The sequence below is a fragment of the Choloepus didactylus genome, chromosome 10, assembly GCF_015220235.1.
Source record: "Choloepus didactylus isolate mChoDid1 chromosome 10, mChoDid1.pri, whole genome shotgun sequence".
Taxonomy (NCBI): Eukaryota; Metazoa; Chordata; class Mammalia; order Pilosa; family Megalonychidae; genus Choloepus; species Choloepus didactylus.
The window spans coordinates 82,754,873-82,782,069 of NC_051316.1; the positions used below are offsets into that span (position 1 = coordinate 82,754,873).

The 27,197-nt window shown below is 37.3% G+C and overlaps 1 protein-coding gene across 3 annotated transcripts in view; it reads left to right on the plus strand.

Annotated features, from left to right (window-relative positions):
* Positions 1–27,197, plus strand: part of UBE2R2 (ubiquitin conjugating enzyme E2 R2) — a 118,682-nt gene that overhangs the window by 63,570 nt on the left and 27,915 nt on the right. For all 3 annotated transcript variants that reach the window (XR_005210611.1, XM_037797084.1, XM_037797085.1), the window contains exon 2: positions 20,662–20,748. Coding sequence is in view for 2 of the 3 variants with exons in the window: in XM_037797084.1 (XP_037653012.1) it covers positions 20,662–20,748 (87 nt within the window). In the remaining variant the exon portion in view is untranslated. The remainder of the gene's footprint in view (positions 1–20,661; positions 20,749–27,197) is intronic.

The following is a 27,197-nucleotide window of genomic DNA, read 5'->3' on the forward strand; positions in this document are numbered from 1 at the left end:
TGTAGGCTTTCAGGTGTTTTGTTCTCCAGTTCTTGAGTGTTTTCTTCTGCCTCTTGAGATCTGCTATTGTGTGTTTCCATTGTGTCTTTTGTCTGTTGTGTTGTGCCTTTCATTTCCATAGATTCTACTGGTTGTTTTTTTGAACTTCCGATTTCTGCCTTATGTATGCCCAGTGTTTTCTTTACAACCTCTATCTCTTCTGCGAAATATTCTCTAAACTTTTTGAATTGATTTAGCATTAGTCGTTTAAATTCCTGTATCTCAGTTGAAGTGTACGTTTGTTCCTTTGACTGGGCCATAGCTTTGTTTTTCTTAGTGTAGGTTGCAGTGTTCTGTTGTCTAGGTATCTGAACTCCTAGGCCACCCCAATCAGGTTTTCCCAGACGAGAACAGGCTCAGGTCACAGAAGGAGGAAATATTCAGTATCTGGTTTCCCTGATGGTTTTGGGTTCTGGTTCCGGAAAGGCAGGTAGTAGAGCTGGGCCCCTCCCTTTCCTCTTGGGAAGCTATGCCCCCTCCAGAGAGGTCACTGCATATCAATAAGTTCTTTGTTTCTCTGACTGTGCTGATCAGGGTATTTTGATTTTAAAATGGCTGAGGCTGTCTTTACTGCAAAGTGCTGCGGGCTGAAAACGGCTGAGGTTTTCTCCACAGAAAAGAAAGGGACAGAAAAACTCCCAGGTTCACCTGTCAGCCAGAGATAGCACCCGATCCTTTGGGCTCCCTGTCCTGAGACAGAATGTCCCCCGACTCTCCCAGGGTCAGTTGTCACCAAAAGCCTCTGTCTGCTTCTTGAGGATTTGCTGTCTGTATTGCTCGGTTAACATTAAAATCCCAGTTGGAGCTGGGCTGAGAGAGTGCTGCTCTCTAGCATTGCAAGGCTTCTGTGAGGGAGGGGCTCTGGGCTCTCGGCTCTCAGCGCGGGTCCGTGGTTTTACTTAAAGATTTTATGCTGCAATCTCGGGCATTCCTCCCAATTCAGGTTGGTTGGTGATGAGTGGACAGTCATGTTTGTCTCCCCGCAGTTATTCCAGGTTATTTACTAGTTTTTTGGTCATTTATGGATTGTTCCGGGGGGGGGGGACGACTAACAGCCTTCCACTTCTCTCTGTGCCCTCATCTTAGTTCCTTCCCTGTGGTTATACTTTTTGACCTTTTATTTTCACAACTAACTGAGTGGTGAAATGAAGTAATATATATAAAGCATTTAGCACAATGACTGCCTTTATAAGCATTTTATAAGTGTTATTGCTGCTACATTGATCTTCATTTACCTGCTTCTGCAGTCCAGAAAACTGAGAGTAAATCAATCACTAGTCTCATTGATTATACTTCCTAGAGGTCTCAGAACAAGTCTTTTCTTGTTCATTCCAGCTGTCTCTGCCTTTGTTCACATCTCTAAGCCTTTCTACATTCTCTTCTCTCTGCCTGTAAAGGTCCCTTTTCACCTTGGCTTCAATTTAGCTCAGGTATCACCTTCTGCACATCTTCCCTGACTATCTCAGGCAGAGTTAGGTATTTCTTTCACAGTGCTCTCCTAGCACCTAGTATATATCTCAATAAAGGAACCCCCTTATAATTATTTATTTGCGTATCTGTCTTTTCATCTAGATCATAAGCCATTTTGGAGTAGGGACACCTATGTTAGTACCTGACAACATGATTGGTCCTCAAAAAAGATATACTGAAAGATGGAAATGTGTACATAAATGTTTAGTGTCTAAATAACTAGAAATGAGATGTCTGGTGAGTTCTGTGATTTCACTGGTGGAACATGTGAGAAAAGTCAGAGTGTTTTAGGGATGGCATATGTGGTAATGGTACAGAAACTATTTTGGAGGTATTTGTCCTTCTGAGTTTACAAGTGAATCAAGAAAGAATTGAAAAGTTGCCTGAAAAAAGCTTCTCGGAGTCTAAATTACTTCTACAGTAATTGTGTATTTTTAGGTGTGACTTTTCAGATTTATTTCTTGTGTTTTTTTTTTTCATTATTGGGGTAACAGTACATAACATAGAACTTCCTGTTTTTTGAGTGTACAATTTAGTGGTATTAATTAGACTCACAATGTTGTGGTACCATCATTGCCATTCATTACCAAAACTTTTTCATTACCCTAAATAGAAACTTTCTACCTATTAAGTAATAAGTCCCCACTCCTCTCTTCCCCTGGCCTTTGGAAATCTATAATATACTTTTTGTCTTTATGAATTTGCTTATTCTAGACATTTCATGGAAGTGGAGACATAATATTTGTCCTTTTGGGTCTGGCTTGTTTTACTCAGCATAATGTTTTAAAGGTTCATCGATGTTGTAGCATGTATCAGAACTTCATTCCTTTTCATGGTTGAGTAATATTCCATTGTATATGTATATATACCACAGTTTGTTTATCCATTCATTTTGTAGTGGACACTTGGGTTCTGTCCTTCCTTTGGCTATTGTGAATAATGCTGTGAAAATTGGTGTACAAGTATTTAAGTCCTTCTTTTCACTTCCTTTTAGGTATACAACCTAGGAGTGGAATTGCCAGGTCATATGGTAATTTGTTAATTCTTTTGGAACTGCCAAACTATTTTTCACGATGGCTGTGTCATTGTATGTTCCCACCAACAGTGTACACTGGTTTCAGTTCCTCCATATGTTTTACTAATGGCCATCTTCGTGGGTGTGAAGAGACACCTCATTGTGGTTTTAATTTGCATTTTCTTAGTGGCTAATGATGTTGAGCACTTTTTTATGTGCGTATTGACTATTTATGTATATTCTTGGGGAAATGTCTATTCAAGTCCTTAGCACAAAAATTGGATTGTTTTGTTTTCAGCAGGTTCCTGTTAGTACCTAGGGTATAGTCCAAATGCCTTAAGGTTTCAACCTAACTTTTCATGTCCAGTCTTATCTCCTTAGTTACCACCAAGCATCTCACTAGCCATACCTGGCCACTTACAAGCTGTGACGCTTTGTACCTGGTATTTTCATGCTATTTCCTCCTAGGAACTCTCAGGCAACACCTAGCTACAGTACTAGTATTTAGTAGACACTCAGTAGATGTAAATAAATTTCTTTCCATAACATATTGTATGTATTATAGTTCTTTTAGATCTTTGTAAGATCTCTTACTTTGATGATTTTAAGGAGCATGATTAATTTAATCTACAGGTCCTCAGTGCCCAGTTTGGGATTTAGGAAGTGCTTAATAAACTTTTGGAATGGTATACCCGAAAATGGTTACAATGGCAAGTTTTATTATTATACATTCCATGATAAAATTAAAGAAAAAAATTTTGAATGGACACATGTCCAAATGGTGGTAAAATGGATTTATTTACAATTAAAGTTTTTTTTTTAAATAGTAACACACTTTTTTATTATATTAAAATCAGGCAATGGTTTGACAATAAAAAGGCTGCTTATGGAATACTGTTAAACTTTACTTACAGGATGTTAAATCCTTTGAACTAAGGTTTTCTCCAGCAAAAAGATTGATGGAAACATCAGTTGTTTTCAGACTTGATATCTGATGCTTCGGAAGGTGGTTTTACACAAATATCAAATTAAAAAAAAAAACAACAAAAAAGAACTTTAGGACACAATTAATTGCTTTTATTTTGGTATGCATCCACATTTTAGTATTTAGTGGTCCTGAACAGAAAAGTGGGAAAACGCAGCTATTTGTCAGGAAGTCAAGCCTGCCAATTTCAGGATTTGCTGTGCACACCGAGTTTTTTCTTAATCCCTGCTGAGGATCGTTAGAAGCAGCTACACCAAAACCAAAGTTTGCACCAAATTCAAGGGCTTTTTTATTTCAGTTGTCAGATTCCAAACTAGACCCAAATGGATTGCAGGGATGACCAAATGAGGGCCCTGTTTAAATGTTTTCAATTTTTAAAAGCAAAAGCAATTACAAGAAAACATTCAGAGGGATTGTGTGTGCCTTTCTCCAAGTTTAACCACCAAGGACTTTGAGAGCTGGCGGATTTGAGTAACCCTATTGAGTGTTCTTTTCACCATATCAAAACCTGAGCTAAAAAAATTCATCGGCTGCCGATGATAACAGAAGAGTGGCAGGGCTGAGGACCGAATTTTCATTTTCCAGGCTGGTGGAAAGTAAAGAAATGTGGTTCCAAAACTAAATGAGGGAGGTCAGAGACTCCTTCCAACCTTACCTGATGGTTCTGGCCAAAGCAAGGAAGTGTCATGGAAAGTGTTGGGTGGTGAAGGTGCAGGAAGGGACTTCAAGAGGAGGAAGGAAAAAGCAGCGCCCCTAGATAAGGGTGGGGGGAGGGGTGTGACATGGGGAAAGCCATGACAGAATTCCTCACAAAAGGCCAATTTCAGAGGGATGCAGAGAGGGTTACAATCTATTCTTCAGCCAAGCGTGGTAGTAGAGTGGGGAGAGGATGATGGCTTGGAAGGGGGTAGTCATTTAAGACTTAAAAAAAGAAACTGGAAGGTGCAGATGAAGCACCCACACACACCCAGCAGTAGTCCCACAGGCTGTAACCTGAGACCTTCACATCTATTCTAATAAGCCACCCCAATCTGGAGGGCTGTTGTAGGGAGAGAAGGAAGGAAGAAGGTAGGAGGAGGGAAAGGGGGAGAAGGCAGAGACCCCAGGCCATGTAATCAGCAGCAAGGTATGATGTGTCTCTTCACAGTTGAGTTAGATGTGCCCCACCAGTTATGATGGGAACCATTTTAAATATACTTTCTTGATCCCAGAAGTTCAATTACATGGATAGGTTATACTTGACAGTATGATTTGTTATAGCACAACTTATAAATTTCAAATGGGTAAAAAATTAGTATCATTTACAGTATCTTAAGATAAAATGCCTTTGAAGGGGAGCTTCCTTTCCAATACTTTGAGGTCTACAAAAGGTATCTAGAAAATTTACTACTGCAGAAAATGAAGACTGCTTAGATTGAATAGGGCTGGGGGAAGGGCCTGTGGTTTTTCTTTTTGATTAATTGCTGTAAAACTGTCCTTAAGGTGGCTGAGGGAGTTTCCTATTTTCTTTAGACATCATTAGGTGCCAAGTTCTTGCAGGATGACTTTGATGCTTTATGAATTCTGCCATTTTGCTAGCACTGATAAGGCTATTGGGTCCACCACTCTATTAGAACTATTAACTCCATTCATAATAATTTTTGTTACAAATCTTACAAAGAGGGGTGCTTCTGGGTATTTAGGTCCGCATTCTATTTTTTTTTTATCTTCATTTTATTGAGATATATTCACATACCATGCAGTCATACAAAACAAATCGCACTTTCGATTGTTCACAGTACCATTACATAGTTGTACATTCGTCACCTAAATCAATCCCTGACACCTTCATTAGCACACACACAAAAATAACAAGAATAATAATTAGAGTGAAAAAGAGCAATTGAAGTAAAAAAGAACACTGGGTACCTTTGTCTGTTTGTTTCCTTCCCCTATTTTTCTACTCATCCATCCATAAACTAGACAAAGTGGAGTGTGGTCCTTATGGCTTTCCCAATCCCATTGTCACCCCTCATAAGCTACATTTTTATACAACTGTCTTCGAGATTCATGGGTTCTGGGTTGTAGTTTGATAGTTTCAGGTATCCACCACCAGCTACCCCAATTCTTTAGAACCTAAAAAGGGTTGTCTAAAGTGTGCGTAAGAGTGCCCACCAGAGTGACCTCTCGGCTCCTTTTGGAATCTCTCTGCCACTGAAGCTTATTTCATTTCCTTTCACATCCCCCTTTTGGTCAAGAAGATGTTCTCCGTCCCATGATGCCAGGTCTACATTCCTCCCCGGGAGTCGTATTCCACGGTGCCAGGGAGATTCACTCCCCTGGGTGTCTGATCCCACGTAGGGGGGAGGGCAGTGATTTCACCTTTCAAGTTGGCTTAGCTAGAGAGAGAGGGCCACATCTTAGCAACAAAGAGGCATTCGGGAGGAGGCTCTTAGGCCTAGCCTCTCCTTTGCAGCAACCGTCTTCCCAAGGGTAAAATCTGTGGTAGAGGGCTCAACCCATCAAACCACCAGTCCCCTATATCTGTGGTCATGTTAGCAACCATGAGGTGGGGTAGGCAAATACCCCTGCATTCTCCACAGGCTCCTCAAGGGGGCACTACATCTTTTTTTCCTTGTTTTTCTTTTTTTTTTTTTTAACTTTCCCTTCTTTTTTAAATCAACTGTATGAAAAAAAGTTAAAAAGAAAACAAACATTCAATAAAAGAACATTTCAAAGAGACCATAACAAGGGAGTAAGAAAAAGACAACTAACCTAAGATAACTGCTTAACTTCCAACATGTTCCTACTTTACCCCAAGAAAGTTACCTAATATAGCAGCATTTCTGTGAACTTGCTCCTACTATATCCATCAGAAATTAACAGACCATAGTCATTCCTGGGCATCCCCAGAACGTTAAATAGCTTATCTGTTCTTCTTGGATTATTGTTCCCCCTTCCTTAATTGCTCTCTATCGCTAGTTCCCCTACATTCTACATTATAAACCATTTGTTTTACATTTTTCAAAGTTCACATTAGTGGTAGCATATAATATTTCTCTTTTTGTGCCTGGCTTATTTCGCTCAGCATTATGTCTTCAAGGTTCATCCATGTTGTCATATGATTCACGAGATCGTTCCTTCTTACTGCCGTGTAGTATTCCATCGTGTGTATATACCACATTTTATTTATCCACTCATCTGTTGAAGGACATTTGTGTTGTTTCCATCTCTTGGCAATTGTGAATAATGCTGCTATGAACATTGGCGTGCAGATATCTGTTCGTGTCACTGCTTTCCAACCTTCCGGGTATATACCGAGAAGTGCAATCGCTGGATCGAATGGTAACTCTATATCTAGTTTTTTTTGTTTTTTTTTTTTAATCATCATTTTATTGAGATATATTCACATACCACGCAGTCATACAAAACAAATTGTACTTTCGATTGTTTACACTACCATTACATAGTTGTACATTCATCACCTAAATCAATCCCTGACACCTTCATTAGCACACACACAAAAATAACAAGAATAATAATTAGAGTGAAAAAGAGCAATTGAAGTAAAAAAGAACACTGGGTGCCTTTGTCTGTTTGTTTCCTTCCCCTACTTTTCTACACATCCATCCATAAACTAGACAAAGTGGAGTTTGGTCCTTATGGCATTCCCAATCCCATTGTCACCCCTCATAAGCTACATTTTTATACAACTGTCTTCAAGATTCATGAGTTCTGGGTTGTAGTTTAATAGTTTCAGGTATCCACCACCAGCTACCCCAATTCTTTAGAACCTAAAAAAGGTTGTCTAAAGTGTGCGTAAGAGTGCCCACCAGAGTGATCTCTCGGCTCGTTTTGGAATCTCTCTGCCACTGAAGCTTATTTCATTTCCTTTCACATCCCCCTTTTGGTCAAGAAGATGTTCTCCATCCCACGATGCCAGGTCTACATTCCTCCCCGGGAGTCATATTCCACGTTGCCAGGGAGATTCACTCCCCTGGGTGTCTGATCCCACGTAGGGGGGAGGGCAGTGATTTCACCTTTCAAGTTGGCTTAGCCAGAGAGAGAGGGCCACATCTGAGTAACAAAGAGGCATTCAGGAGGAGACTCTTAGGCACAAATACAGGGAGGCCTAGCCTCTCCTTTGCAGCAACCGTCTTCCCAAGGGTAAAACTTATGGTAGAGGGCTCAACCCATCAAACCACCAGTCCCCTATGTCTGTGGTCATGTTAGCAACCATGGAGGTGGGGTAGGCGAATACCCCTGCATTCTCCACAGGCTCCTCAAGGGGGCACTACATCATTTTTTTTTCCTTGTTTTTCTTTCTTTTTTTTTTTTTTTAACTTTCCCTTCTTTTTTAAATCAACTGTATGAAAAAAAGTTAAAAAGAAAACAAACATACAATAAAAGAACATTTCAAAGAGACCATAACAAGGGAGTAAGAAAAAGACAACTAACCTAAGATAACTGCTTAACTTCCAACATGTTCCTACTTTACCCCAAGAAAGTTACCTAATATAGCAGCATTTCTGTGAACTTGCTCCTACTATATCCATCAGAAATTAACAGACCATAGTCATTCCTGGGCATCCCCAGAACGTTAAATAGCTTATCTGTTCTTCTTGGATTATTGTTCCCCCTTCCTTAATTGCTCTCTATCGCTAGTTCCCCTACATTCTACATTATAAACCATTTGTTTTACATTTTTCAAAGTTCACATTAGTGGTAGCATATAATATTTCTCTTTTTGTGCCTGGCTTATTTCGCTCAGCATTATGTCTTCAAGGTTCATCCATGTTGTCATATGTTTCACAAGATCGTTCCTTCTTACTGCCGTGTAGTATTCCATCGTGTGTATATACCACATTTTATTTATCCACTCATCTGTTGAAGGACATTTGTGTTGTTTCCATCTCTTGGCAATTGTGAATAATGCTGCTATGAACATTGGCGTGCAGATATCTGTTCGTGTCACTGCTTTCCGACCTTCCGGGTATATACCGAGAAGTGCAATCGCTGGATCGAATGGTAACTCTATATCTAGTTTTCTAAGGAACTGCCAGACTGACTTCCAGAGTGACTGAACCATTATACAGTCCCACCAACAATGAATAAGAGTTCCAATTTCTCCACATCCCCTCCAGCATTTGTAGTTTCCTGTTTGTTTAATGGCAGCCATTCTAATCGGTGTTAGATGTTATCTCATTGTGGTCTTAATTTGCATCTCTGTAATAGCTAGTTGTACCGGTTTGAGTGTATTGTGTCCCCCAAATGCCATTATCTTTGTGGTCTTGTGTGGGGCAGAAGTTTTGGTGCTGGTTGGATTTGCTTGGAGTGTGCCCTACCCAGCTGTCGGTGATAATTTTGATGAGATGTTCCCATGGAGGCGTGGCCCCACCCATTCGGGGTGGGCCTTGATCGGTGGAGCTATATAAATGAGCTGACTCAAAGAGGAAACAGAGTGCAGCTGGGAGTGATGTTTTGAAGAGGAGCAAGCTTGCTAGAGAGGAACGTCCTGGGAGAAAGCCGTTTTGAGGCTGGAGCTTTGGAGCAGATGCCAGCTGCCTTCCTAGCTAACAGAGGTTTTCCGGAGGCCATTGGCCATCCTCCGGTGAGGGTACCCGATTGCTGATGTGTTACCTTGGACGCTTTGTGGCCTTAAGACTGTAATTGTGTAGTGAAATAAACCCCCGTTTTATAAAAGCTTATCCATCTCTGGTGTTTTGCATTCTGCAGCATTAGCAAACTAGAACACTAGTGAAGCTGAACATTTTTTCTTGTGTTTCTTGGCCATTTGTATTTCCTCTTCAGAGAACTGTCTTTTCATGTCTTTTGCCCATTTTATAATTGGGCTGTCTGTACTATTGTCATTGAGTTGTAGGATTTCTTTATATATGCAAGATATCAGTCTTTTGTCAGATACATGGTTTCCAAAAATTTTTTCCCATTGAGTTGGCTGCCTCTTTACCTTTTTGAGAAATTCCTTTGAGGTACAGAAACTTCTAAGCTTGAGGAGTTCCCATTTATTTATTTTTTCTTTTGTTGCTTGTGCTTTGGGTGTAAAGTCTAGGAAGTGGCCGCCTAATACAAGGTCTTGAAGATGTTTTCCTACATTATCTTCTAGGAGTTTTATGGTACTTTCTTTTATATTGAGATCTTTGGTCCATTTTGAGTTAATTTTTGTGTAGGGGGTGAGGTAGGGGTCCTCTTTCATTCTTTTGGATATGGATATCCAACTCTCCCAGCCCCATCTGTTGAAAAGACCATTATGACTCAGTTCAGTGACTTTGGGGGCCTTATCAAAGATCAGTCGGCCATAGATCTGAGGGTCTATCTCTGAATTCTCAATTCGATTCCATTGATCTATATGTCTATCTTTGTGCCAGTACCATGCTGTTTTGGCAACTGTGGCTTTATAATAAGCTTCAAAGTCAGGGAGTGTAAGTCCTCCCACTTCGTTTTTCTTTTTTAGAGTGTCTTTAGCAATTCGAGGCATCTTCCCTTTCCAAATAAATTTGATAACTAGCTTTTCTAAGTCTGCAAAGTAGGTTGTTGGAATTTTGATTGGGATCCGCATTCTATTTTAAGGGTTTTCATAAATTGTTCTTGGAGGCCCAATTATCATCCCTGTCCATCTTGTAAGTGTCATGTCTTCATCATCTTCTAGACCCCAGCTTACTGTGCCATCTCCTACTCCTTTCTGGCCCTCTTCACGTTCTTCCAACAGTCGGAAATTGTGAGGGACTTGTACTCCAGAGTCCGTGGTAGCTGCTGTCTTGTGTCGCTGTCACTCAAAGGCCAGCCCCTTACAATTAAAGTTTTGAGAGGTGATTTCAGATTTTTTTTTTTTTTGTCCAAAATGATGAACTTCAGTTTATACTCTTTTAAAAAAAATTTATTTTGAAATAATTTCAAACTTACAGGACAGTTGCAAAAGTAACAGAAAACCATAGAGAACTCTAACATATATAGCCCCTATCCAGATCCACCAACTTCTGTTTTGTCACATTGCCGTAACATTCTGCCTGTCTGTTTTCTAAACATTTGAGAGTAGAGTGTATACATTGTGCTCCTTGAACTCTTAATACTTCCATGTACATTTCCTAAGAAAAAGGATATTCACTTATGTAACCATCTTAAAAAATTAAAAAGTATAGTTATCAACTTCAAGAAATTTAACATTGATATAAAGCTTATGGTCTATACTCCAATTTTTTTATATGTCCTAATGTTCTTTTGGGCATTTTCTCCTCCATTATTAGAGCTAGTCCAGGATCATGTGTTTGCATTAGTTGTTACTGTGTCTTTAATCTCATTTTTAAATTTTGGAAACATTTATACAACATGAACTTTCCTATCTCAGCCATTCGCAAGTACACTGTTCAGCAGGAACTTTCCTATCACCCCAAACAGAAACCTTGCTCTCATTATGCATTAATTCCCCCTTCGCCCTTCTTCCCCATCCCTGGTAACCTGTACGCTACTTTCTTTCTCTGTAAATTTCATATAAGTGGAACCATACAGTATCTGTCCCTTTGTGTGTGACTTTTTTCATTTAGCGTGATGTCTTCAAGGTTTACCCATTTAGTAGCATGTATCAGAACTTCTGTATTCGTTTTATTTTGTTGCTGTTTCTTGGCCTTTGGAAACCAATCCAGGATGTTTTATATAATGACTTCTTAATGTAGTTTGAGAATACAGTAAATACTCTCCTTTTGAGTCCCAGTGAATATTTGAGAATTTTTCCTAGAGGAAACTATTTTTGGGTCTTAGGAATCTCCTGTCTCAGATAATGTTTAGTGTAGGGAATAGAAGCTGAACCTAGAGTGGTTATAAAATGCTTCTTCCCACATTGTTCCACTCTTACACAATAAAATGCTTTTGCTAATATTACTTGTGAAATGAAAAAAAAGTTACATCTGTCCCTCCCCCCCAACCCCTACCCCCCACTATGGGGATATTTGGAGCTTATCCACCAAGAGATTGTTTTGTAAAGGAAGCAGTTGTGAACATCTCTATCTGCTCTTCATAGTATAAGGAAGTTCAAGTGCTCTAAGCCTTTAACTACTTCAGCTACTTTGCCTACTTAAGATTTCAAAGCTCATCAGAAATTATTTAGTCATGAATGCTGAGTTCCCGGGTTAAAACAAATGGAAAATTTAAAATACAGAGATTGGCCAGGAAAAGGCATCTAGATTTCCTTAATATTTTTGCTAATTGAAACCTTTTAATATTAGAATTTTAATTAGCATTTAATTTAATGTTGCTTCTGGCATGCTTAAAGAGTAAAATCAAGTTCAGTATTTTAACAATTCTGATTACAAATGATATGCACAATAATAAATAACCCTTTGATAATTGAAATAATTGATAATTGAAATTTGAGCGATTGATGATTGATTCTTGACCTTTGCGCAGGTTCACTTTGGTCATTTCATTTACCTTGTAATAATGAGTCTACACATTTTAAGTACTTAACATTTTTGGACTCCACTTAGAGCATTTTAGTGATATTTTACTGTATTTTAAAGAACTACAAGTTGATCTACTAAATTTAAAAACTATTAAGTTTTGTTACATAATGTTTCCTAGGATCTGCTTTATGTAGGTGTAGCCACAGGAAAATGAGTTACCTAGGCACTTCGGCTTATCTTTCTTGTATTTGAATGGTAGAGTTTTCTAGCCATGATCCTTTAAATCATTTTTAGGGAAGTTTTATAAGAACTTATTGTTGTAGTGCTTTATAATTTGTAAAGCTGGTTGGAATATTTTATTGTTTTAGTATTTCAAAGCTTAGTGTTACATTATGTTTACTTCAACTTCAGTTGTTCATTATAAGTGTATAGAAATAGTCAGTTTTGTATATTGATATTGTATCCTGCAACCTTGCTAAACTCACTTATTAGTTGTAGGAGCTATTTTTATAGAGTTACAAATATACATAGTTTTATTTCTTCATTTCCAATCTGTATGCCTTTTATTTCCTTTCTTGCTTTATTGCACTGGCTAGGACTATTCCAGGATGATGTTGAATAAGAGCGGCAAAAGTGGATATCCTTACTTTGTTTTAGATCTTAGGGGAGGATACATTCCGTCTTTCACCATTAGATATGATGTTAGGGCTAGGGTCTGTTTTCAAGGAATTTATCCATTTCACTGAATTTCTTGAATTTATAAGTATAACATTATTTCTAATACTCCCTTCTTATTCTTTTAATTTCTTTAGATTCTATAGCAGTATATCCCCTCTTTTATTCTTAATATTGTGTCTTCTTTTTTCTTGATCAGTCTGGCTAGAGGTTTATCAGTTTTCTTGATCTTTTCAAAGAAAACCAGCTTTTGGATTTACTGATTTATCTCTATAGTTTCCCCATTTTTCAATTTCATTGATTTCTGCTTTTATCTTAATTCTCTTCCTTCTGCTTGCTTTTGGTTTAATTTCTTTTTGTAGTTTCTTAAGTGGAACTTTAATCATTGATTTGAGATCTTTCATCTTCTCTAATATGAGCATTTCATGCTAAAAATTTCCCTCCTTGCACTGTTTTAGGTGTACCTAAAAAATTTTCATATATTGTTTTTTTCATTTTCATTCAATTCAAAATATTGTCTAACATTGCAGTGTCTTCTTCAGATCGTGGGTTATTTGGAAGTATATTTAATTTCAAAATATGTGGGTATTTTCCAGATGTCTTCCTGTTGTTGATTTCTTCTTTAATTCAGGTGGAGTCAGAATATGCTTTATATGATTTCAGTTTTTAAAAATTTGTTGGTATTTGTTTAATGCCCCAGAATATGGTCTTATCTTGGTGAATGCTCCATGTATACATGAAAAGAATATATATGCTGCTGTTGGATGGGGTATTCTATAAATATCAATTAGATCAATTTGGTTGATGTTGATCAGGTCTTCTATATCCTTACTGATCTTCTGTTTACTTGTACTATTGATTTTTTTTAAATTTTTTTTTTAATTTTTATTGAGATTGTGCAGATACCATGCAATTATACAAAGATCCAAAGTGTACAATCAGTTGCCCACAGCACCACCATACATCTGTGTATCCATCAACACAATTTTTTTTTTCAATTAGAACATTTTCACTACTCCAGAAAAAAAACAAAGACAAAAAAAAGGGAACTCACATCCTCCCATACCCCTAACCATGCCCCTCCCCTCCATTATTGATTCATAGTTTTGGTATAGTACATTTGTTACTGTTGATGAAAGAATGTTAAAATACTACTAACTGTAGTATATAGTTTGCAATAGGTATGTATTTTTTCCCTATATGCCTCTCTATTATTAACCTCTAATTATAGTGACATACATTTGTTCTAGTTCGTGAGAGAGATTTCCAATATTTGTTTAGTTAATCATGGACATTATCCACCACAAGATTCACTGTTTTATACATTCCCATCTTTTAACCTCCAACTTTCCTTCTGGTGACATGTGTGACTCTGAGCTTACCCCTTCCACCACCTTCACACACCTTTTAGCACTGTTAGTTATTCTCATTACATGCTACCATCACCCCTGTCCATTTCCAAATATTTAAGTTCACCCTAGTTGAACATTCTGCTCATAATAGGTAACCGCTCCCCATTCTTTAGCCTCATTCTGTATCCTGGTAACTTATATTTCATGTCTATGAGTTTACATATTTTAATTAGTTTGTATCAGTGAGACCCTGCAATATTTGCCTTTATGTGTCTGTCTTAATTTCACTCAATATAGTGCCCTCAAGCTTTCTTCATCAGCTTCTTTTAAGATGGTTTTGTACAAACACTATACATTCCATCCTAAGTAAACAATTGTTGGTTCCCCGTATAGTCACGTATTTATGTATTGAGCACCATCGCCACTCTCATATTATATAAGGACATTTCTTCCACAAAGACGGAGGAAGAGTCAAAGAAGGCAGAGAGGCAAAAGAAGAGAAAGAGAGAAAAACAAACAAACAAACTTGATAGTCAGAAGGTGACAAAAGGAAAGATAGCCTTAACCTAAAGTAGAGTAAAGAGTCAGACAATATAACCAATGCCTGGAGTCCCATATCCATCCCCTATCCCCCACCCCCCTTATGCATTTAGCTTTGGTATATTGCTTTTGTTACATTAAAGGAAGCATAATACAATGTTTATGTTAATTCTAGCCTCTAGTTTGCATTGATTGTATTTTCCCGCCAACCCCACCCTATTTTTAACACCTTGCAATGTTGACATTCATTTGTTCTACCTCATGTAAAAACATATTTGTACCTTTTACTACAATCATTGAGCATCCTAGGTTTCCCTGAGTTACACAGTCCCAGTCTTTATAGTTCAACTTTTGTTCTGGTGTCCCACATGATCCCAGCCTTGCTCTTTCAACCATATTCACAGTCATCTTTGTTCAGTGTACTTACATTGCTGTGCTACTATCGCCCAAAATTGTTTTCCAAACCTCTCACCCTGTCTTTTCCTGTCTGCAGTGCTTCCTTTAGTGTTTCCTGTAGAGCAGGTTTCTTGTTCACAAACTCGGTCATTGTTTGTCAGAGAATATTTTAAGCTTTCCCTCATATCTGAAGGATAGTTTTGCCGGATATAGGATTCTTGGTTGGTGGTTTTTCTCTTTCAGTATCTTAAATAGATCACCCTACTTCCTTCTTGCCTCCATGGTTTCTATTGAGAATCCACACTTAGTCTTATCAAGCTTCCTTTGTATATGACAGATCATTTCTCTCTTGCTGCTTTCAGGATTCTTTCTTTATCTTTGATGTTTGATAATCTGATTATTAAGTGTCGTGGCGTAGGCCTATTCAGATCTATTCTGTTTGGGGTACACTGCACTTCTTGGATCTGTAATTTTATGTCTTTCATAAGAGATGGGAAATTTTCATTGATTATTTGCTCTATTATTGCTTGTGCCCCTTTTCCCTTCTCCTTCTGGGACACCAATGACACATAAATTCTTGCTTTTCATTTTGTCTTTAAGTTCCCGGAGACGTTGCTCATATTTTTCCATTCTTTTCTCTGTCTGTTCTTTTGTGTGTAGGCTTTCAGGTGCCTTGTTCTCCAGTTCCCGAGTGTTTTCTTCTGCCTCTTGAGATCTGCTGCTGGATGTTTCCAGTGTGTCTTTCATCTCTTGTGTTGTGCCTTTCATTTCCATAGATTCTGCCAGTTGGTTTTTTCAACTTTCAGTTTCTACCTTGTGTACATCCTGTGTTTTCATTATACGGTTCAGCTCTTTTGCCATATCTTCCCTAAACTTTTTGAATTCACTTATTATTAGTTGTTTCAATTTCTGCATCACAGTTGAAGTGCAAGTTTGTTCCCCTGACCGGGCCATAAGCTCATTTTTGTTGGTATAGGTTGTAGTTTTCTGTTGTCTAGACATGGTTTCCTTGGTTACCCCAATCAGGACTCCCCAGACCAGAATGGGTTAAGGTCTCAGAAGGAAGAAATATCCAGTATCCGGTTTCCCTGAGGGTGTGTCTTAGAAAATTGGTACACTCTCTGATGCCTCCAGTCACTGTGCTTTTCTGCCCAGCAGGTGGCGCCTGTTAGACTATAATTCTTGACTGGTGTAAGTTCTGAATGAAAGGCAGGTAGTAGAGCTGGGCCCCACCCCTTTCCTCTTAGAGAAGATAGATGCCCTAGGGGGGTCATTAGCATTTCAGTGGTCTCTCTCTGCCTGTGCTATACCCTTGTCTGGGTCACAGAACTGGGAACTGAAAATGGCTGAGGCTTTCTCCACTGAGTCGAAAAAGGAACAGAGCTAGTCAGAGGTGACCCTCTGGCTCTCCAAGGTCAGTTGTCACCCAAAGCCTCTGTCTGCTTGTTGGGGATTTGTACCTCGTAGTGCGCAGTTCACAATCGCTAATTAAAACCCCAGTTGGAGCTCAGCTGAGCTATATTCGCTTGCTTGGAGAAAGCTGCTCTCTGGCACCACGAGGCTTTGTAGCTCGGGCTGTGGGGGAGGGGTCTCCCAATTTGGATCCGCAGTTTTTACTTACAGATTTTATGCTGTGATCTTGGGCATTCCTCCCAATTCAGGTTGGTGTATGATGAGTGGACGGTCACGTTTGTCCCCCTGCAGTTATTCCGGATTATTTACTAGTTGTTTCTGGTTTTTTTTAGTTGTTCCAGGGGGACTACTTAGCTTCCACTCTCTATACCACCATCTTAGATCCTGTCTGTACTATTGATTTTTGAGAAAGGAATTATGAAATCAACTGTGATTATGGATTTTTCTGTTTTTCCTTTCAGTTACATCATTTTGGTTCTGAAGCTCTGTTATTAGGTACTGTTATCAGACAACTTCTGCCAGCTTCTATGACAGCTTCTGATACCAACTATAAAGGGCATTAAAATTCCAGTCAGCGACTGTGAAGGCTGCAGTAACTCCATCCATTCAATTCTGACTAACCACCCAGAGTTAGGCCATACATCACAGGTTAAGGATAATCCTTCTCTAAGATTGTCCTTCAGGCACTAGTTCAAGTTCAGGGGCCCAGACCACCTATATTTCTGACCAATTGGCTACAAATTCACAGGTTTCTATCCCACCCCCTCAGGTTCAGTAATTACTAGAATTACGCACAGAGCTCACTGAAAGTGCTATACTTATGATTAACTTTTTCTTATAGTATAAGGATACAAATGAGAGGAAGCTGAAAGAAGAGATTCGTAGATGAGGCCTGGGAGGGTCTCAAATACAAGTTTCCCTGTTCTCTCCAAATGGTGTCAGAATGTCACCTTCCCTGCACAGAGATATATCTTACCAGTCGTGAAATCTCGCAGGAGAGTCCAGTGTCCTGAGTTTATATGGGGTTCCATTATAAAGGCATGATTCATGGAATCAGTGGCCACTGGTTAAACTCAATCTGCAAGGCCCACTTTCCTCCCAGAGGTCAAGAAGGTGGGCTGATAAGACACTTGGCTGGTCTTTTTAGGTTGGCCAGCCCCCACCCTAAGACTGCAAGGTGTGACTGGTCCTCTACTCTCAGGTGTAGTCTTGGGCCCACCCTGAAGAACAAAAAAACCTCCAAAGATTCCAAAGGAAATTCCAAAGATTCAGAGGTTGTTTCCCAGGAACTGGGGACAAAAAGTAGCCAAGTTTTTCATTAAATGATAGGTACATACACATTTAGGATTGTCATGTCTTATTTGTGAATTGACCCCCTTATCATTATGAAATTATCCTCTTGTTCTAAATTATACCTTGTTCTAAAGTCTGCTTTCTCATATATAGCCGCTCCAGTTTTCTTTTTTTTTTTCTTTTCTTTCCCTTTTATTGACGAAACGACGGACTTTATTTGGATTTCACCATTTTTCCAATAATATCTTTTGTTTCTTAGGACTGAGATATTATTTGCTTACCATAAAATTCACTGTTTTAAAGTGTAAAAATTCAGCGATTTTTAGTATAAGGGTTGTGTGGTCATTACCACCATCTAATTCCGAATATTTCATCACCCTGTAAAGAACTCCCATATCTATTAGAAATCGCTTTCCATTTCCCCTCCTTCCACTAATGTTCTTTATTATTTTAAATTGCTGATTTAAAGTCTTTTTCTAGTAAGTTCAACATTTGGGCTTCCTCAAAGACAGTTTCTACTGATTGCCTTTTTCCCCTGTGTATGAACCATAATTTCTTGTTTCTTTGCATGTCTTATAATTTTTTTGTTGAAAGCTAGACATTTTAAATACTATGTCAACTCCTCTCCCACCTTGCAAGGTTTGTTGTTAATTGCTATTTGTTGTAGTAGTGGTTGATGCTTGTTTAGTGACCTTTCTAAACTATTTCTATAGTCTTTCTTCTTGTGAGTGGTCACTGTTCTGGTTTGCTAACGTTGCCATTTTGCAAAATACCAGAAATGGATTGGCTTTTTAAAGAGTGTTTATTCAGTTACAAATTTACAGTTCTACAGCCATAAAAGTGTCCAAACCAAGGCATAAACATTTGTATATCTTCACTGGAGAAAGGCCATTGTCATCTGGAAAACCTCTGTTAGCTGGGAAGGCATGTGGCTAGTATCTGCTTGCTGTCAGGTTGCATTTCAAAATGGCTTTCTCCCAGGACATTTCTCTCTTGGCGTCTGGGGATATTCTCTTAGTTTCTCCCAGGCAAACTCTGGGCTAGCAGAAGTCTACTTTCAGTGGCCATCTACAAAATGTCTGTCTCAGCTGCAACTACTTTGAGGTCCTTCTGCTTGTGAGCCTTTATAGGGCTGTAGTAAACTAATCAAGACCACTGTTGGGCAGGTGGGGCCACACCTCCGTGGAAATAATCTAATCAAAGGTATTACCCACAGTTGGGTGGATCACATCTCTGTGGAAACAGCGTAATCCAAAGATTCCAATCTGATCAACACTAAAACATCAGCCCCCACAAGATTGCATTAAAATACATGGCGTTTTGGGGGACATAATACATCCAAACCAGCACAGTCACTGACGTGTCCACTTTGTGGTAAGATATTAATTTCACAGAGATTTCTTTAATTGCTTAGAGCCAGTAAGTCTCCTGGACTTTGCCAAGGGGCTCTGTGTGTGTGTTGGGACATTCCTTCAACATTCAGCCATGCATTTGAGAACTCTGCCATTGCTTACACTTCCTGCTTGTGTAGAGGAAAGTGAACGAGAGCTGCTAGCTTAGGGTCCTCCTCACATCTTTCCTGATCATGTGCACAGCCTGGGAAATGTGTGTGGCTCTACACATGTGTATGGTCTTGTAGATTCTGAAGAATATATCAGAACTTTTCTAAGCCCTTATGGATATCTCATATACCAGCTTTTCCTTTTACGTTTTTTGGTTAGTCTGTTGTTTGACCTGTTATCCACTGCCTTAGGCTACTGTGAAGTTAAATAATTGCCCGTTTTAGCTTTGAACAAACATCCCCAGGAAAAATGCTTTTCACACTGGGCAAGCTCCAAATCGGGTGAAATACAAACAACCTTGCATGTGTGATCTTCGAGGGAACCACCAGACATGTCAATTAGTGACAGTTCTCTGGGAATGTCACTTTGAAGAAGCTCCAACCCGGTTCCGTCTGCTCCAGTGGCTGCCAGGCTATAGGTTTTCACAGTGAAATGGTTGCTGCTCGTTTTAAGGGCTTCTCGGAAGCTGGAGAGTGGGAATGGGACTAGGGCAAGTTAAAACACCACAAAGCTTGCTGTTCTTTTTGAGGTTCAACCATTTTTTTTTAATACTTCTCCCCAGATTGCTGCAAGTCTTTGGTTACTTTCCAGAATTCTGAAAATTCAGATTTTCACAACTTTTTTTTGCCAATTTTCTCATTGCTTTTATGGCAAAGAATTTTCTAAGGTTCTTTATCTGCTATTTCCACTGTTGTCCTTAACTCATTACTCTTAGCTTTGTCTTCTAAGTCCCTTTCTCCCTTACTTTTACCGGCACTGTTAAATGACCCTTTTCTCTGGATTTTTTCATATTTGAAATATGGAATACCAACAAGGACATTCACTACAGAGGTATTTATAATACTAAAATAATGAGAAACAACCCAAGTGTCCCAAAGTAAGAAACTAGTTTTAAAAAAATGGTTTATCTATATATCTATATAATAGAACATTATACAGCTATTAAACAGTCATACATTTGAGACTATTTTATGACATGGGAAAATGTTCATGATATGAATAGGTGAAAAAAGAATATAAAATATAGTGTGTTCAAATTTTTGAAAATAGGTTTTACAAAGAAATTAAGTATATGTATGCACTGAAAATCTACTGGAAAGAACTTCATCAAAATATTAGCATTTATTATTTCTGAGTGATGGAATTATTGTAAATTATGTCATTATCTTTGTTCTGTATTTTCTCCCATAAGGTTGTATTAATCGTTTTTGTTACCAAAAAAAAAAAAAGCAGTACTGAGGCATACCTGTACATAGTACTGTATTTCATTCAGATGAGTTACATTAAAAATTATATAACTGTTGAGTTTTGTTGATTTAACATATTGTCTTATAAATATTTGGAGCAACTCTGTAAGAACATGCTAACCCTAACCCTGGCATTGGGGATAACAAAATATGTATGAGGTATTTTAATCCAAGAGTCTACTCTATAGAAAGGAGCTTTGTTTCACTTGAGTGTATTAAAATGGATTATTAGATAGATTAGTCTCATAAATTTATTAGCATTTCATTTTTTTCCTTTCCAGGCCCATATTAAATTTCCTATTGACTACCCGTATTCACCACCTACCTTCAGATTCTTGACCAAAATGTGGCACCCCAACATTTATGAGGTAAGAGATGTCTATCAGAAATTTCTTTGTAGATTTATTTTTCAGATATAATACTTTAAAAGAACTTCTTTTGTGAGTATGCTGTGATAATTGCTGTAGCCACAGGAAAATAATCATGGTTTCGCCCTTTAGGTTAGCAGCCTCTGGTTTAGTTGTTCAAAATTGAAAGTAGTGTTTGTTATAAGACCCAGTGTATGTTCTAGTTTATTTAAGATTGAGGCTTCAAACCTTTGCAGCTCAGTGCCAAGATTATATTGCATATATGTTAACATTTACGTATTTAAAACCTAGTAGAAAGTCATACAAATTTATTGTACCTATCCTCTGACTTACAGCAAGAGTCACCTGTGGCTTTGATCAGAGATTCAGCTTTTTGGGGGGATTTATCCCACTCCATTTGAACTGGCCTCCTTTCAGGAGTTGCTGCTGAGCAATCTGAGAGCCTCTTTTGGAATAAATCCAAGGTGAGGTTCTTCTACTGGACAAATCCACATACCTGCGGGAAACATTTCTATTTTGTTGATAAACCAGCCTAGTTTTGGTCTAATCCACAAGTGTGCTAGAAAAATGCATTATGTTTTATAGAATGATGTTACGGCAGGATTCCTTTGAGGTCACTCTTTACTATTCTGTAATCTTCTTCATTGTAATGTGGCTCTGCAGTGGTCTCATTTTATTGTAGCAGGGGGTAAGCATTAAAATTGACTTGGATCCTTGCAACATTTGTTCCTTATTTTGACATGGTGAATTTTGGGAAGCACCTTTGCTCGAGAAACAAAGCTACTTAGCCTTTAAAAACAATTCTAGGTATGAAATGGAGAACCTACTCCAGGTGCCGTACTTGAAGCTCAGTCTATATGAATAAGCACCTTGTAGCAGCTTTATCATTTTTCACAGTCTGCTTGTTCTGTAAGGCATTGCCTTCATTTTTCTTTCCTTTTTAAAATGGGTCAGCAGGTGCTAAAAAGGTGATACATCATTCCAGAAATAAGCTCCTGGAATATTGTTTTCTTTAGTTATTTGACATAATCATAATACAAATAAACACTAGTGAATACCCTGCACTGTTCTGTATAATAAAGTTACTACCCTCTTGTAGGAGAGAGTTTTTGGAAATAATTCCTTGTTTCATAAATTAAAAACTTCACTACAGATACAAGTGTTTTTTACTCCTGCCCATTTAATATCCTAAAGTTCTTGCCTTTAAAACTGTGTAGTATATGTAGATTTTAGATAGCAAGAGGGAATTGAGAAGACCTGAGCTTTTGACTTACTGTCAAGAGCTAATTAACTTTAAAGTCATGAAGTCACTTGTTTCCATCTCCCTTATCTAATTCCCAAATACTTTTAAAAAAACAAACAAATAGAAGTTTGAATCTCTAATAATTCTATGAATACCCTCCTTTTTTTGACTCACCTGTGGTTCACCACCTATCCATCACCCATGGTTCAAACAAAAATGGAATATGATTGGATTGAATGCATCCTATATTAAAGGCTCTATAAAGACTCTGTAACTTAGGCTGGAGGGGTCTTCTGATCCCATATCCAACTAATTCTGGAAGGGACAGAGGCCTCCATGCTTGGTAATGGGTCAACTTATTTTCACATTGTAAACTTGTTCCTTTAACCTTTAGTGCTCCTTCAGTAAAAATGTGTGGAATTTGAAAAAAAAAAACAAAAAGAAACAAAAAAAAAACAAGCAAATAGAATGAAGGATTCAAAACTCTGAAAGAAGAAAGTTGAGGTAGAAAATTAAACTCCCCTTTCCACTGTTTTTTCACTACTTGGGCTATTTAGTTCTCTCTCATTAAATTTAGCATTGGATTGTGATTTTAAGAAATTATTTTCCATATTCATAACAGATTTTCCTACAATAAAATAATGCATGCATGTCCCATAAATTTGCTGTTATTTTCCATTTCAAAAATATTTTGTTGTTAAAGAAGTGATAAATCATAGTCAGGAATTACACTTCAGTTAAAGTGGTCCTCAGAGCGTTCTTTTCATCTAAGTTCATTGACCTTTGCTGCACTTCTGGAGACTTTCAGAGTTGAACTTTCTGAGGGCCCATTTTAATATTTGTGATTCTAGAGGTCTGGGGCTCATGATTCTTGGCCAAAAGAATGCTCTTGAAAGTTGCTTTGTACTTAACACCTGTGTTGTCACCGATGGTAGAAACAAATGGACCTCAATACCAAATTGCTGTACTCATCAAAATGTCTACTGTAGGCTTGTTTATAATAGAACCAAGGGAGGAGGAGAGGAGACAATAACAAAAGAAAAACAAAAACAGAAAGCATACACTACCCAAATGCCAAAATGTGGGAACTGTTGAAGGAATTTTTGGTACATTAACTTCATGAGCATTAAAATTAAGTATTATAAAGACTTTTCAATAGGAAATAGTTCATTATTTAATGTCAAGTTTTAAAAGTCACAAGAGCTTTTGTTTACAGTTCTGTACATACATACAAGGATACTTTACTATAGTCCCCAAAGTTAAAAATAACTGCTGTTTTATGTAAGTAAATTTAATTATTTAAAATTTTCTTTTATCATTGCCATGTATGCAAATTTATAAATATCAAGGGAAACATTAGAGAACAAAAGAAATTTAACACCAATTTGTCATCAGAGATTGTACTGCATAATCTATTCCTTTTTGTTTTGTACTAATTGAGTGAGTTTCAGAATTCAGTTTGCTGGCTACCTGTTATTGTGTGTACTGCTCAGAAGTAGACAACCAGTAAGCCCCATTTGTTTCATAAATCCTATCTTAAAATGAGTTATGCATACAAACTTTACTACTAACTTCATAGCTCTGGCAACTCAGCTAAAATCTCTCTGCTTTTTCATAATAATTATTTTATGAGTTGTAGTTCTAGTTCTGTTTTATGAGTTATAGTTCTAGAAAACAATATAGGACTTCAAAAAATTATAAAGATTTTAGATGTTTTTCAAGGAGCTGTACAAATAATTTTTCCTGCATGGTGCTTACAGATAAATGTTACCATGAAGTAAAGGGTACAGTTAGAGGATTATTTTAGGCTACTTGGTAGCCCATATGAAAATATTTTGCATTTCACTTAAGCTTCTAGTGCTGGAGATACCAGTTTGACTACTGTTCTACTAGCATTAGGGCATAGTATTTTTAAATGTTATTGTTTTAATGATGGTTAAAAATAGACCCTACTGTTTTAATATGCTTTTCCCGAGACATGTCAGATAACCTGTGTATTTGCCAAGTCTGGTAGAACCATTGCTTTTATTAACAGTAAAATTTAGGCTAGATGGTAAATGGACCTGAAGTCCTATATTTTATGGTCCTTATAATACTTTAGGTAGATTATTAGGAGTTATATGGGAGAGAATATAATCAGCTTCTCAAAAACTTGAAAGATCTTGATGTATCAAAAGGTCCTAACAAATAAAGCCATGTAATTATAAATTGTATCTTTTTTGACCATTCCTTCTGTTGACATCCACATTGTGGTTTTTCTGTATTCTGTATACATCATGATGTTCATAGGGGGGGTGTAATTTGACTGGAAGTATACTTGAATCCTTGACCTAGCAAGATGTTTTATAAAAAGGGTTTACTTTGTTTTTTGGTAACAGTGAAATTATTTTTAGATAGTAAAACAAATGGCAGACACAGCTGGTTCTACTTCATTTCCTTTGATAATTTAATAAAACACATTTTTCCTATTTGATTAAATTATTAAGTTTTTCTTTTTTTAAACTCTGTTTAATGGAATTAGTCTTAGAGCTTCTGTGGCAGTTCTGTGATTTCTCTGAGAATTTGATGGTCATTCAAACCAGGAATCCAATAATAAAGCCAAAGAAATCACATTAGAATTGATTACATAGACTATTGTAATGTTGCATTCCCTGTTGATCTTTCAAGACAAGAACAGAAAGCTTAAGCTTGTTATTCTTAACCTCATTTCATATAAATTTTAAATACAATTTTTTTTTAAATTCTAAAAAAAATTTGAATAGTTTTCATTAAAATGCTTTACTTTCATTGTCTGGGTCCTATAGACGTACTAAAAATGTTACGTTTAGATCTACTTTTAAAAAAAAAAACAACTGTATTTTGAAATAATTTTAGGTTATTGCAGAGTTGCAAAATTAGTACAGAAAACTCCTATACTCCCTTTTGTAGCTTCCTCTAATGTTAACATCTTGTACTTACATGGTACATTTATCAAAACTAAGACATGGGCTAAAAGTTTTGTAGAATGCTCCTTTAGAACTCTGAAAATCTATGTGTGAGTTTCATCTTGGTGTATACAATACTATTAACTAAACTGCATCTTGGTGTATACAATACTATTAACTAAACTACAGACTTTATTTGGAATAAGGGTTGGAATGAGGAGTTTAAAGCATGCATTAATTGTCCATAGCTGCTTTCTTCTTCTCTAGGTGTATCAAACCCTACTCCTGTATTATAGTATTAAATCACCAGAGCCAACAGCTTGAACATGATGGTTTTACTCCTCACATGAAAGTGCTGGATGCTGTATTAAGATTTTGTTATATATTATCAGTTTTTATGGTGTTCATTTGATGAATATTTGTGATAACAAACCATAGTTTTTAATTTTACGTTATTTTACTTAGTGGACTTTTTGGTAGAGGCATGAATAAAACATTTTTCTTTGAATTTATTTGAAGCATTTTTCGAATGAACATGAATGCTTTATCGGCTAGTCAGAAATGTATGACCTAATGTTTTTTTTTATTTTTGCTTTAGCTACCAGGATTGATATAAATAACTTCTTGGTACCTGGTAAAATATATTTGTTTTCTTTTGTTTTTATCTTCATCGTTGTTGATTGACTTGGAAAATATTCCTCATTTCTAAGACATGGGCTTAAAAGTTTTGTGGAATGCTCCTTTAGAACTCTGAAAATCTATGTGTGAGTTTCATCTTCGTGTATGTGAACCAAATGAATCAAGAAGGAAATCAATGGAAACCAGAAGATTTGGACTCTGATTTGGTATTGAAATTCTCCCTAGCAAATGTGATTTAATAATATACATTTATTCAAGGTTTGAACCCTATGTCGTGCTTGTTTAGACTGTTTTTGGCTTTTTCCCTGTACTTTTTCTTTCAAAAAATTTTAATTAGGAAAACAGGTTGCCCTGTGAGGATATACCTACTTTAAGGATTACTTCTAAATATGTTAGCTACCATTTAGAGTATAGTAATCTTTAGGTCACTAAATTTGTTTTTTGGAGCTGGGCTCTGGTTTGTAAGTAATTTGGGACAAGCATTATATTCATGAATTCACAGATCTTATATCATTATGCTTTCTTTCTAACTTTATGGTATGGGGAAGAGTTTTCTCTAGGTAAGTGGTGTGCCCAAACTTTGGCTGCGTATCAGGATCATGTGGAAAGGTTGTTAAACATGAAGAATTTGGAGATGCTGATTTATTTGAATTTGGATAAGGCCTATGCTAGATACCCTTCCTTTTAGAACTAGCATTCTGTAAACTTGGAACTTCCCCATCTTTTAATATGTCTTTCCTATGTAGGATTCTGTTTATGTCATTCCCCTACTCAGAAATTTCACTTATATGCATATTAAACTCTGAACCAAGTAGCCTACTCTTCTGGACAAATTTTTGGGCCTTATTCTTCAGTCAGTACAGAACTCTTCATAATTGTGGTAGACAGAATAAGGGTCCCCTGAAGATGTTTCACATCCTAATCCCTAGAACCTGTGAATGTTAGGTTATGTGACAAATAGGAATTAAAGGGGCAGATGGAATTAAGGTTGTTGCTGATTAGCTGATTTTAAAATACGGAAATTATTCTGGATTATCTGCATGGGTCCTCTGTAATCTCAAGGGTCCTTAAAGGTGGAAGAGTGATAAGAGATGTGACTTCCAAAGAAAGGTGTAGAGAGATGCAAGGTTGCTTGCTTTGAAGATAAAGGAAGGGGGCCACAAGCATAGTATTCAGAAGCTGAAAAGGTCAAGAAAATGGATTTTCCCCTCGCGCCCTCCAGAAGGGAACACAACCCTTCATTTTAGCTTAATGAGAACTGTGTCAGACTTTGAACCACAGAATTATAGATACTATTGGTATTTATTAAAATTGCATTCTCTTTTTAAAAATGTTCCATTATCTTTATATGGTTGGTTGTATGAAAGTGTGTATATATGTATATTTGTATGTGTGTGCATAGATTCAGGTTATACCCCTAAGATTTACGAACTTGAGTATGTGTAGTTACACTTCCTTTTTTTTTTTTTTTGAAGTCTTATCCTCCATTTTAGACTAAGGGCCAAGAGAACAGGGACTGTATTTTACTCAACTTTGTGTTTTCTACTGAATAGCACTCTGCATTGTATATTGTAGGCCATCCATGTATGTTTGAATTAAATTAGATGTATTTGTGGAAGGGGTCCTGTAATTTAAGTTCATGA